The following is a 13,683-nucleotide window of genomic DNA, read 5'->3' as shown; positions in this document are numbered from 1 at the left end:
GCTAAATAACATCAATACATTAAAAAAATACTTTTCACCCATCAAATAGCATTGCAAAGTGTGTTGGATGTCCTTCTGCCAATACCTTGGTTAATGCTGGATTAACGTCATGACGCATCCTGTGTGGCTGTTCACTTCGCTCCTACTCAGGTGTTAAAGCAAGGACACCACGTATGGCAGACACAAGGGACAGCAGAAGGGAAGGTCTGTCATCCCCTCCATTGCTCTGGAGGAAGCTGTCAGCTTGGGATAAAACTGCCATAGAAAAGGCACAGAGCACATGTCTAAGCTAGAAATTAGCCATGGGTCAGATTACTCCAGAAAGCCTCTGGAGATGACCCAAGAGCAGCTGAACTGCTGAGGTTCTCCTGCTTCCCACTGTTCTCTGGTGATGGGGATGGGGATAGGTACAGGAGGATCCACACTTGCACCCTCTGGTAGTTCTTCTTGTGTGCAGGTGCAACTCAGCGAGAATTAGGCAGTTAATGAAGTGGCACACTACAAAATGTATTAGTTGGACTGGTCTCTTTGTAATAAGAGGGTTGATTTGTTGATTTTTACTTTAGTTGTTTTTTTACCTTATGAGCTCCTGAGGTAAAGCTTGATTCCCACAGGGCATTATCCTGTAAGTCTGAGTGACCTGGAGAAAGAGTGGTACCACTGAAAGCACAAAAAGGTAGCAAGGCTGAAGCAGAAGCTCAGCCAGAAGATGTGTGTTATCTTTCTCATACAAGATGTGTGAAACATCTTGTGACAAACCATTGCTGACACTAGCATGCGATTGTAGAGGGATTTGAAACCACTTTTAGGTCTGACCAGCTGTGACTAAGAGCTGCTGTGAAGCTGGTGGTACCCTTTGGCCCTGGCTGTGAGCTCTTCACTCTGTGCTGGACTTTATGTTTGGGTGCCTGTGGCACAGGGGTTCAGGCCCCTTGCCCAGATGTCACTACACTCTCCCAGCCATAGCATCATTTCCTGTCTGATCAGCTACCCAAGACCCTCTCCAGTGTGTGCAGTGTCCCTGGCGTGAGAGAGATGAGGGATGAGCAGACATGGGAGCACCTCTGTGCTTGTACTGACTGCAATGGCTTCAGTGTTGGTGAGATGTGCATCTGACCCTCAACTATATTTCTGAGGGCTGTGAAAATTTTCCCTTGCACTTACTGAGCTCCATTCTCCTGCAGCTTTTACCATTGCAGGAATTTCCCTTTTGCCTGAGCCATTTCAAGCTGTGGGAAGGAAGCAAGGTTTGTGGGTAGCACGTTCTTCCATTGAAGCTGCGGAGACATCTAGAAAAAAGGTGAAGTTTCTGATTCAGAAGACCTTCTCCATGTCTGAAACAGAACCCTGAGACTGTTACTCTGTCTCTGGAAAGGACTGGTGGGACCAGAGCTTTAGAAAGAGGCCCCCAGGCACTCTCCTGTGCCAGCAGCCCCCAGTGGGATTCATGGACCCTCTGTGAATGAACACACCTCTCACCACTGAAGACATCTTGGTTTGTGCAAATAGTATGAGGCAGCATGCTGGGGAAAGTGGCTTTGCTCATTTGTGGTCATGTTTGAAGTTGCAGTTTGGACTTGTTTTAAGTGGTACAGAGAACAGGCACAAACTTTTACATGTCAGTGGCCCAAACTGGAATAAATTAGTTTCTGCTTGTGGTAGACTGTGTAATCCATACTTTGTTCTTTGCAGAGAAAGCAAAAATTGTTAAGGGAGATTTTTTTTTTAATCTATGCTCCTGAGTCTTCATCAGTATTGCATTTACTGTAGTACATGATAAATTGGTGAGTACTGGTTTCAGTGGAATTCTTCATTGTCTTCTTAGAAATAAAAATGGAATGGCTTGGTTTGGAAGGGACTTTAAAGATCATCTAGTTTCAAACCCCATGCTGTGGGCAGGGATGCTTTCCACTAGACCATGTTACTCAAACATGTTACTTGAACATTCCAGGGAGGGGGCATCCACAGCTTCTCTGGGCAACCTATTCCAGTGCCTCACCACCCTAACAATGAAGAATTTCTTTGTAATATAGACTAAACCTATCCTCCTCCAGTTCAAAGCAATTCCCCCTTGCCCTGTCACTACATGCCCTTGTGAAAAGTCCCTCTCCAGCTCCCTTTAGATACTGGAAGGTGCTCTGAGGTCTCTCTGGAGCCTTTCCTTCTTACCACCTAAAAAACCTGACTGCATTTCAGCTTCCTGTTTCTCTCCTCCCCAGCAGACTCCTAGGCCATGAGCCTCATCCAGCCAGCTGGTAGGATGTCAGGCATCTCCTCCTCTAGGGAGAATCTGCTGATCTACAACTTTTTGCAAACCTTAGTTTTCATAGCCTATTGCAATAGTCTTACAAAGAACACCGTGTATGATCCAGCCAGGGAGTGGCCAGGCAGCCCCATTGTAAAGCAGGGACAGACACAGTTAAACTTTGGAGCTGCTGGAAGTCAAGGGAAGCATTTAAAGGCATGGCTCCCTGTTTTCTCAGCAGCACTACTGGTAAAAGCCTTCACTTAAAGCACCCTAAATTCCAGCCTGTTGACAAAGCTGTCATATTGAACTTTAGCCTGAACTTCTCCTTTCCCCATTCTTCATGAGGGCAAGAGAGAAGGGAATCTCACCATCAGCACTTCCCATGGGATGCATCAAACTTGACTTGCTCCTGAGAAACAGCCACTCAGACCCTCTCTGGGATCTCTGCACACTATGTGCATCCTGCTGGGAAACAAAAAGTGCTGTCCTGGTGCCACAGATTCTCCACAAAATTGGAATTGCATCCAAAACTGTCATGACTTGCACAGGGCATGGGTGGTTACGTATTTGGGGCATGTTAGTGTAGAAACTGTAATATTAGTATCTTATGAAGTGAAATTTATATGTGTATGGTAATTGCTCAGTTAATTTTGCTGTAGTGGCTGGGCTACATGGCCTGTGACAAGCACTTAGGGAATCAGCCTTATTATTATGGAAAGCCTCCCCATGTGGGATGTGTTTTCTAGGAAATGAAAACCTAAATGTCTGTTCTGATGTAAGTACATTATTCAGAGCTGCTCTTCCCTGAGCAGCAACATCACGTGGGCAAAGTTAAGGGAATAAGACAATAAACATGCAAACATTTTTTAAAAAAAGGAATAAGTAATCCTGGGAAAAGGAAAAATAAATGACTGTGTTTTGCACCTGTAAAGTCTGTGGTTGTAAGGACAGAGCACAGCTCCTGACCTCCCCCTTCAAGTTACCTCCCACCTATTGTACGATTATACTGCTGGCTGCCAATAAGAACATCCGAGGGAGTAAGTTTAGTTTCATCTTCACCAGAGCCTCTTTGTGCAGGGGGAGCTTCGAAGTCTGCACTGACCAAGGCTGCTCACCAGGTTAGTTCTCTAAAAGCATGGAAATATTAGTAACTTTTTAGCCTGGGAAGAGTGGGATGATATTGTCAAAGTAGAGAATTTTTTTTTTTTTCCTGCTTAGCTCAAAATGTAAATCAAACTGTCTGGCAAATCCTACTTGAGGAAGTGGGGGCTTTTAAAAAGCTATGTGCAAAAGCTGGATTATGGAGAGTTTACCTTTGCTTACTGCTTTCTAACGCTAATGCAATTGTATGAATGTGTTGAAGGAATCTGACTGGTACTTTACTCTCTGTTTAAACCAAGCTAAAAGTTTGGATATTGATGGCTTTTGATACCTGGTCTCTCTGTGTGCTTGTTTGTCCCTTCAGTGGGGTGTGCTGTTGGTGGCAAGAACGGCTATGCTTCAAAATCTTCATTACTGTTTGCAGCTAGGAGAGGAGAAAATAGGTGAATAATACTTGTGTGGGTGGCACTGCTTGTGTGGGTGTACACGTTACTCCAAAGGATGGAGAAAGTAAGTGTTCCCCCTCCCCCAGCATCACTTCTTCATTTTAGTTTCTATTCTGGCTTCTGAGCTCAGAAGCAGGAGGAGGAGGAGGAGGAGGAAGCTGACCACCCAGTAGGGTGGGTCTGCCTTTGTCGAACTTCTGTTTCTAAGACATAAAATAAATCAACCCAACTTACAGAAAAGAAAGTTCAACAAATGTGAGCAGGCAGTTTATCTTATCTCAGAGAACCTCACCCAAGCCCAAACTTTCTCAGAATTGTTACCTAGAAATACTTTGTACTTTTTCACTTGGCTAAGGAATTAGAAGCAGAAAGGAATGGTTCTTGTTTCTATTCTTACTGTTATCATTATCATCATCATCGTTATTATTATTTTAGACCTGCGGCTTACTGGTTTGCAAGGTTTACTTACTTGCTTAACCAGAGAAAGGCAAGGAGAGTGTTTCAGACTTTGGACATTGATTTTCTCCCTTTCTGGCTCCCTACATCAGGAAACCAGAGATACGAGTTTTCTATACTACTCTCTTGTGTGTAGCCTGGCTTTGTTATGAGGAAATGAGTCCACAGGTGCTTCCCACATGCCCTGTGCCCATGCTAAAGCCTCTTGTGTAAAATACAACAAGTCCAACAACCAGAATGCCCAAGTGACTCCCTTTAGCCTGGGTTCACTGCCCAGCCCAGCTCAGAACAAGGGGAATGAGTCATGTCTAAGCACTAGCAAAGCCTTTATGGAGTGGAGTGGGGAACATCAGTGGCCTGATACTATTTTGAAGGCTGGATAAAATGGGAGATAACGTAAAAACCTTGAACAGATATGTTATAAATAATAAAATGATAAAGCCAAATCAATAATCGATAAAAAAAGGTTTTTATTTTGCAACCAAAATTCGGTCTCCGATAGCCACAATCAAAGGGTCAGCGTCGAGCCAGGGATCGGCGCTGGGTGAACACAGATCCAAACTCTATCGCTTCAAATCCTCTCTGTTCACAAATGCTCTCTCTGCCGGACTAGTTTTATATGATCTATTTCGCCTGGGGCATAGTTTCTCCTATTCTCGTTGCTGCACATATTCATGTAGTTTCCTTTTCTCTGTGCTGGGCTGGACAAAACTGTTTCTGGGTAGTGATGAATGCTGATTGTCGCTTATGGGAACCTGGTATTGGGATGCACACCCTTGATGGCTCTGACTATCTTGATCACCAATACTTCTCGGGTACTCATCACTTGGGCAGTCTCTGGACTGTCCCGGGAAAGGGCCTATCTCCTCACAGAGCTACGTCTTTCATTTACTAATTAGTTTTTTCTCTTCGCTGCCATCTGTGATTTCACATTTTGTGAAACAATCTCTTTCCCCAGCTGCGGCTTGTGGTTTTAAATATTTAAGAATTTTTCGTACGAATAAGCACGACTTATTTAATGTATATTTTACATAAGCACGAATTATTCCATAACATCTATCACAGATAGAAATGCAGGCAAGATATGGTTATGCTCTATCACCTCCAGTGGCAGCTAGGGAGCTGGGCAAAAGGCAGCCTGCTGAGGGGTGATAGCCACCTGTTTGGTTGGAGGTTCAGATCAACCACAGTTTTTTCACTGACTCTCCTGTTTCCTGTCTCTTTCAGAAGAGCACCTGGGAATGGCTGCCCCAACCGTTGTGACAATCCAGCCACAGTATGGCGGGGCCATGTCCTCTGTCTCGAGATGCACGTGGCAGACAGGCCTGATGGACTGCTGCTCCGACTGTGGTGTCTGTGAGTGCCTTGGACACAGTTTCCTTGCCCTTGCTGCTTGGCTCAGTGGTGCCACTGTGCAGCTGGGCAGCCTGGCTCTCCCAGCTGCCCCGGTGGTTCCAGGCGGGCATGCAGAGCCTCAGCCAGTGCTGTGTTTCTCCCCCTGCCAGGCTGCTGCGGGACATTCTGCTTCCCATGCCTGGCTTGCCAACTGGCTGGGGACATGAATGAGTGCTGCCTGTGTGGGACCAGTGTGGCCATGAGGACCCTGTACCGCACCAGATACAACATCCCGGTCAGTGCTGAGCCTACCCCCTCACCCTGCTGCGAGCCTGAAGGACAGGGTGCCCCCAAGGCCCCTCTCTCTGCACTTAAGGGAGGGGCTCAGGACAGCAGTGATTTCCAGTCCCCCTTTTTTTCCCATTCATATCTCCTCAGCTGCTGCTTCCTTCTTTGAGCTTTGAAAGATAGGAAAGACTTGAGATAACTGTGGGTTGAATAAAGAATAGGTGAAGATGGTTACAAGGATAAAGATCCATCACCAGATTTGGGAGAAAGGTGGACAGTGCATATGTGAGGGTATTTCTTCCCGCATGGGAGGTGGTTGCTGCCCTCCCAAGGGCAAACCATAGGGTCCCAAGTTCACTTTGCCCACATTGTCTGTTCCTGTGAGCATTTTTCTTCCCAGTCTGAACTTCAGAAGTCAAAAGATAAGTAGATATCTGCAGCCTGCACAAAGGGCTCCTTCCTTCCTTTCCGAGGTGCCTGGGGTTTACCAGCCCAGGGCTTCAGTGTTTTCTACACAGGATGCTGCAGCCTGCCAAAAAGAGTACTTAACCTGGAATGTGATTAACATTTTCTTGGCTGGAACATGATCTCTGGGAAGCCTCTGTCCCTAACCAGTTTCTCCCTGACAGGGGTCCATTTGCTCTGACTACTGCATCACCCTGTGGTGCACTGTGTGCTCTGTTTGCCAAATGAAGAGAGATGTCAACCGCAGGAGGGAGCTTGGCATATTCTGGTAAGCTAGGGGTGCTGCTGCTCGTCCATAAAGCTGCTCTCACATGCAGCCAGGTGGCTTCCCAGAGCCTCTCCTGCCAACATCTTGACACCAGACTAAGTTTGCTGCAGTGGGGAAATGGCCATGGACAGCTGACCAGAGTGACGTGTCCTGAAGCAAAATGTGGCTGGGGACCTCGTGCAGAATGGAGGGGGGAGGACTGGGGCAACACACAGAGTGTGGTGAGGCACCAGTTTCAGCTCAGTCCTGACACTCCTCTTCCATCCTGTTGCAGATGCTGCCATCCTTGCTGCATCTTTGGAGCTGCTGCAATCAGGAGTCGCCACTGCTCTCATTGTTGGAAAATGTACCATGTGGAGCTTGCCTTGATTGCATTTGATTTTCCCTACTTAACTGCAGAAATAAAGTTTTGAATTTGTCTTCCTACCCCTGTGTATGTTACTCTTGCACCACCTGAGAGTACCCATCCTTTTCCTGCTCCATCCATCTCAGCAGCCCCTGGCTGAGATGTGGCTGAGATGTGTAGCTGAGATTTCCCTGTGTCTGCTGCAGAGAGAGATTTTCACTAGTATTTTGTTATTGTATCAGCATTTAGAAAGGATATTTAATACATTGAAGGAGCCAGTTTTGCTTACCCAAGTTGCAAAATTTGGGAAAATGACTACTGCTGCAGGGCAGAGCTGCGTCTTCCTGCAGGCAAGTGACTTCTGCAGGCCACACAGCATTGCCCCTGCTGTGGTGGTCCAGGTGGCTGTCCTGGGCTGTTGGTCAGTGACACCTTTCTGAATAGAAAGGCATGGGGTGCCTGGTACCAGCTCACCTCGATGTTGAAGAGATATGGACCCTGAGCGTGAATTCCTCTGCACCTGCAATAAAAAACCTGGCTGGGTCGTGGGTTATCTGTGTCCTCTCTAGGTACAATTAGTGCCATCTTCCTGCATGGCATTACAAAGCCCATCTGTCTGCACTGGGCTGTGAGCCCTGCATTCCCATGCAGAAGGTGGAGGTTGCATCCACCCTCTCTCCATCACTCTCAAGAGAAATGCTAAAGGACTTTTGATCCCTGAAAATATCTCCCAGCTTCATTCTTTAAGGAGAATATGATTATTTTTTTGTCCCCACTCTACCTTCACCTTTACCACAATACTTTTAAGTAGCTCTGTCTGTGCTGAGGGGTGCGTGGGTGTGATGGCACTCCCAGCTGTTTAAACCCAGATGGCTCTGACGGTTCTATGGATGATCCCCGGAAATGCAGAAAAATGCATTTTCAGCCTGAGAGAGCCCACCTCCGTGTCACCCAGTGTAGTTACAGGTGCTGCACTTCCAGTAGCACATGGCTTAAGGCAGCACAGGAGCCTGGAAACAAACTACCCTTCTCTGGAAACCTCTCCCACCAGGGCTCTGGGCCTGGAGAATATCTGGGTGGAGAAATGCGAGGGCTGGCAGCAGGAATGCAGCAGGGAAGCTGCCATCATGCAAAGCTGCACCATTTGCTCTGTTAATCAGAGGGAGCAAAGGTAATTTGCCAGAGTGCATATAGAACATGAGAACCAGGAAAAAGAGACGTGTCTGCTGGGACAAGGACAGCTTGGAAAGTATGTATGGCATGGCTTTGCTTTGGTTGTGCTACAGAAACTGCTTGTGGCTGAAGTGGTGGTGCTGGGCAAGGGGAAGGGTTGGAAGCAAAGGTGAGGTTTTTTACCTGGAAAGATGCTTTGGGGTTAACCACAGCATGGTGGGTACTGCTGATGGCATCTTGACAGATGTGAGGAACAGAGGCAGAGGATAGCAGTTTTTGCACTGTGTTGCTCATATAGTGCACTGTATTTGTGCACATACAGTGCCTGTAGATACAGCTTTACGACCTTGGCTGTTGGTGAAATGTAGCTGCATGCACCTCAGGATGCTTTTGTCCCCATCAGTCATTCCAGCATGGCTGGTGATGCCATGGGGGTGTGAATTGTGAAATTGTGATACATTTGGTGTGCTGGGCCTGGCCCATCTCTCAGTAGGTAAGTGTGTGGCAGAAGCTTCTCCGGGCTGCTGCCTGCTCTGCACTGCAGCCACCACCTCTGCAGGGATGTGGTGTTCTCATACCTGGAGAGGGGAAGGGGAAGCCTGACTAGAGGGATCCTGTCCCTAAAATTTCTCTTGCTGCTGCTGCTCCTGTGCACACTTCTCCCTGTGGTCCTGCCTGCTGCTGAACATCCCTGTCACTGCATGGGAGCCCCATGCTGGGCTCACCACTGCACAGCCTGTCCATGGTCTCTCTCCTCCCCTGTCCATCCTTCTTTCTTCTTAAATCATCGTGTGCCAAGGCTTCCTGAGGGGCCTGCTGTTTTGGCATGCCAGGAGGTGTTACACTGGCTGCAGAGGTGGTGGGAATTACCTGGGATCTCATAGATGAACAAACAGGGACAGCTGGCCAAGGCAGGGCCAGGAGGTGTCCAGAGAGGGACAATGGATGCAGTGTCCCCTGCTGCACTCACAGGTGTCTCAGACAGGGACAGCCTAGCCATGTTCCACTGCCTGCAAAAAGTCAGGAGCAAACCATGTGGAGGTTTTTATGAGCTTTCTTCCCTCTTACACCATAATTCAACAACCTTTTTCCACTTCCTGGACTGTCAGGAACAAGGGCTCGTCCTACAGCAACAGGCTGTTTCTGACAGCTGGGATGTGTCTGTTATGCTGGGGAGTCACAGGAGCTTCCAGCAAGCAACCTGTTGGCATTAGTCAGTACAAATTCAATGCCATAGCCGGTGCCACTCTGATGTGGGTAATGAGCTCAATAGCATCGTCTGAGTGCTGAGCTTAGTAATTGTTCCACCCCATTTCTTGTGTCGCTTAATACTTAACTTTGTGTAACTGTGCAATTCTGGCGAGAAAACAATCCTGTTAGAGTGCCTAACAAAGTGGTGCTGAGACTGGGCAAAGGGCAGGGAGTGTGTCTGCATGGGAGTTCTCCTGGGAGAATCCTCATTTTTTTGTTTGATTTAATCAAAGCTCCAAAACCAAAAGTGAGAGTGGCAGAACTGGTGCTGTGCCTTGCGGAGGTGGCAGGGAGGGAAGGGGTCACTGATGGAGGTGCAGGGGGAGTTGTTACTTTGGTCAGGTGATTTTGGGGATGGTACTGTGGAGCAGGAGCTTTCCTACTCTCAGAGAATGCAGCCCATTGCTGAGAAAGGATGGGATGGAGAGGAATGCCACAGGCCGTGGTGACCCCACAAGACTGAGGAAGGGGAGGATGATGATGTGTTGGCACAGTCAAGTGGAGGAGGGATAGGAACTGGTGGCAGGGCTTAGGGTGATGGAAAGAGACTATGAAAACCCACTGCCTTGAAACACAATAAGAAGGCAAGTGAAGAAGGAAGGGAGAGGGGGAAGCAAATAAGTTGAGATTCTCATAGAACAAAGCAAAGATTAAGGTGACTCCTGAGAGGCTGGGGAGGCTAGAACTGAGCAGTAGTAACTTTGGGAGACTGTGATCATAAATGAAACAAAACAAATGCCAAAAAGCAGCCCAAAATGCAGACAATTTTACCCAGACAATTTTGCACAGATATTTTTATGTGATTTTATGCAGACAACAATGAAAGATGACCTGGAGATGAAAAGACTAGTTTGAGGTGTTGAAGCACTTCAATTCTGAGGCAGAAGGACCTCTGTTTTCCCAGAGGTGTTTTACTTGCATAAGGAGGGTGTGCTGCTGCCTTTCGTGGAAGACTGGTTTTAGAGAGGGCTTTCCTTCAGAGGGTAGTGTCAGCTTCTGGCAGAGCTGTGCCCCCCACTTTGTGGTGAGGGTGGCACTACCCTGGCAGTGGGGACTCCCCAAGGAACTCTCTCTGAATGCAGCAGCCTGAGCAAGATGCCCACTTCAGAAATACCTGCAGCATCTGCCTCTGATGGCTTTTCTTTCCAGACCACAAACTGCCTGGAGGGACCTGAACCTGTGCTGGCAATGGCCTCTCAAACTGTGATTACAGTCCAACCCCAGTTTTCAGCTGCCCGACAGCCAGGGGAGTGGCAAACAGGACTGCTGGACTGCTGCTCCGACTGCGGCATATGTGAGTACATACGTAGCCCTCATTCCTGCTGTTGCTCATTACGTGTTCCTGGTGTTTTACCCTGCTCTTCCTGCAGCATTACCCCTGCTGCCAACCCCACTCCTATGGGTACTGGAGGCAGAGCAGCACTTGCCTGATGTCAAGAGCTGCAGCTCTCAGCTGGCTTTTCCCCCTTTCCTCGGTATTTGCAACCCTCAGCCAAGTCCACATCTCACTGTCCCACAGGTCTTTGTGGGATGTTCTTCTTCTTCTGCCTGAACTGCCAAGTGGCTGGGGACATGGACGAGTGCTGCCTGTGCGGCTCTAGTGTGGCCATGAGGACCCTCTACCGCACCAAATACAACATCCCAGTGAGTGACAAGCTTGGGGGCCTGTCCCAACAGCGACAAAAGCCACAGGATGGGTGCGGGGGCTTAAGAAAGGAGAAAGGGTTGCCCAAGGGGAAGGGCAGAGGCAAGGAGTTGCATGAGCATCCCAGCTGGCCAGGAGTCAGGGGCACATCTGCCTCACCACTGTGAGCTGGAGGTAATCCCAGGACACATTATTTCATCCCAGTCCTTGCTGGGTATGAGCAGCAGAAGCTGCAGGGCCCAGGTTGAGCTCCCATGGGGTGCTGACGATGTAAAATAGAAAGGCTGAAAGATTTAACGTTTCGTGTGGGAAGGGATTTTTCATGCAATGTCCCTTGCGCCACAGGGCTCCATCCTGAGCGACTTTTGCGCCATCTGGTGTTGCAGCCCGTGTGCACTCTGCCAGCTGAAGAGAGACATCAACCGGAGGAGGGCAATGGGCATATTCTGGTAAACTGCGGGTGCTGGAGCTACTTCGTCTCACTGCTGCACAGCACCCAGTGCCTTCCCTGGGTCTCCCTTTCCTCTGATACCTGACTCCAGACACAGGGTTGCAGCAGTGCCAGAGCAGTAATGGCTGAGGAAAGGGTGATCCTGCTCTCCTATCCCGTTGCAGATACTGCCATCTTCATTGCACCCTGTGGAGCCACTGCAGGCAGGAGCTGCTGCTGCCCTGGATGTTGGGACGTGCACCATGAGGAGTTTGCCTTCACTGTGCTCGATCCCCTTTTCCCTTGGTAAAGCCAGCAATAAAAGCGCTGCCTGTCTTCTTGCCTGTGTGTTGTTATTTATGTCTCTGTGTCTTTCTGTAGCATCAGAATCAGTGCTGTACTCTTCTAGGCTGTGTGGCCAGAGACACTATGAAGTTGTCAGGTAAATGAGGCTTTCTCCTGCCCACCCACACTGGAATGAGGCCAGACAACAAAATTCGGTGAGGAGAAGATAAAACAATAGCCATATCTGCTATGGGAACAGAAAAGATAAAAGCCAAATCTGCTATGGGAACAACTTCTCTGTGGACACCACCAGTGTGCAGATCTGGTGACAGCATTGCCCTCTGCTCAGAGACACCCAAGAGTACTGAACCCATCTCTATGGATGCCTGGACTGTCCCCAGCATCAAGACACAAGTGGGGAGTGATGGTGATGCTGTGGGATTCCCAGTCACTCTGCTTTCCCCACAGAAGTATTATGAAGAGACCATCACATGGGAGTGGCTTCTCTTGTGCACCTTGTGGGTGTTGGGTGTAATATGCTATGGTGGAAGAGCTGGGACTTGGGTGTGCGAAGGTTTGTCCATTGCCTACCATGGTGACAAACAGGGAAGAGGTAAGTCTGGGTCTGGGGTTGCTCTGGCTCAGTGGGGTTTTGCCCAGAGAGGGCTGCAGGGGGCCCCGAGGCTCTATCATATCTGTGCTTCTGTGCTGGTACCTGCTGGACAGGACGGGAATTTATTCAAAAGTACCTTTTCCACTCGCCTGTTTTCACCATCACAACTCCCGTTGCACAACTCCCGCTGCACAACTCCCGCTGCATTTGCCCCTGGTGTGAAGGGGTGAGGCTGTGCCGCTGCTGACGGCGTGCGCGTGTGTTCAAGTTGTAGTGTGTTTTTTGTTTTATTAGTAGGTTTATTGTTTGATTTGTAATTTGGTAGTTTGTGCTGTTTCCTTTTTGTTCCCGCCTTTTCCCAGAATTTTCGTCACTTTTCTTGTTGTTAGTTGCTAGTTTCTATTTCTCCAAACTCTACCAGTTTACTGAAACTGTTCTCCTCCCTTGGGATTTTTATTGGTTTATACATTGTGGTTCCCGCCTTGTTTTTACTCCCAATTCTCCTGATTTGTTAAAGATTGTACCCTCCCCTGAGACCTGCCCCCAAATATAAGCTCCTTTTTCCCCCCGATCGGGGTCCCGGGATGAAGAAGAGGGGAAGTTTTACCATCAAATAAAGTTACCTCGGGACCTATGTGCTGCTCTGTGTTTTATGATGCGCCGACGCTGGCACCTGGGATTCAACGGGACTCGAGGGGGGTTCTGCCACACCCCCCCCTCCTGTCATCAGCTAGCCGGGAGGAGGAGGGCATGTTTACACACATAAACATGTGCACAGAGAAGCAGGAGAAAGCGGCCGTGCTGTGGTGACATCCGGAGCTGGGAGCTGGCAGTGTGCCTGCTGTGGGAACAGATGTCACGGGTGGCCACAGGCATGCTGGGTCACCTCTGCTCCCTCCTGGATGCTGATCCTAAATCGCTGCTAGGTGTACCCTGCCAGCCAACAGAGCAGGGCTGAGGGCTGGCTCTGAGCCCCAGTCCACATCACAGGCAGCTGCCTGGTTTGAGGTGGCCAGTTCAGCAACAGCCCTGCTGCTGCAGGAGCCCATGGGTGTGCTGAGAGCACCCAAGACCCAGGACTTCTAAGCCACACAGCCAGGAGTGCTGAGGTTCCCTCTTTCCAGGAACAAGTGAGCCCTGTGTCCCCAGAATGGGGCTCCCACAGGCCCCCTGTCCCCATCTCTCCTCCCACAGGGGTGGTTGTTTTGGGCTTCCCTGACGGTCATTCCTGCTTGGCATCCTTCTATGCCCGTCCTTGATCATGGAGTCTCCTCCCCGGGTCTCTTTCTCCTCCAGTGCATGCAGGGGTTGTCCATTGGGACCAGGGACCAAA

General features: G+C 48.9%; 1 protein-coding gene across 1 annotated transcript; it reads left to right on the top strand.

Moving 5' to 3' along the window:
- The first annotated feature begins 3,276 nt into the window (after nucleotides 1-3,276).
- Nucleotides 3,277-11,475, top strand: PLAC8 (placenta associated 8). The gene is made up of 7 exons (XM_041480212.1): nucleotides 3,277-3,366; nucleotides 5,479-5,607; nucleotides 5,757-5,881; nucleotides 6,504-6,607; nucleotides 10,460-10,671; nucleotides 10,897-11,021; nucleotides 11,368-11,475. The coding sequence occupies exons 2-7, from the start codon at nucleotides 5,493-5,495 to the stop codon at nucleotides 11,473-11,475; spliced, it is 789 nt and encodes a 262-aa protein (XP_041336146.1). The 5' UTR covers nucleotides 3,277-3,366; nucleotides 5,479-5,492.
- Nucleotides 11,476-13,683: the final 2,208 nt, after the last annotated feature.

Source organism: Pyrgilauda ruficollis, unplaced genomic scaffold (genome assembly GCF_017590135.1).
Source record: "Pyrgilauda ruficollis isolate IOZ18807 unplaced genomic scaffold, ASM1759013v1 scaffold114, whole genome shotgun sequence".
NCBI classification, from domain to species: domain Eukaryota; kingdom Metazoa; phylum Chordata; class Aves; order Passeriformes; family Passeridae; genus Pyrgilauda; species Pyrgilauda ruficollis.
The sequence above is the reverse complement of the archived record's forward strand: the minus strand, read 5'-3'. Positions and strand labels throughout refer to the sequence as shown.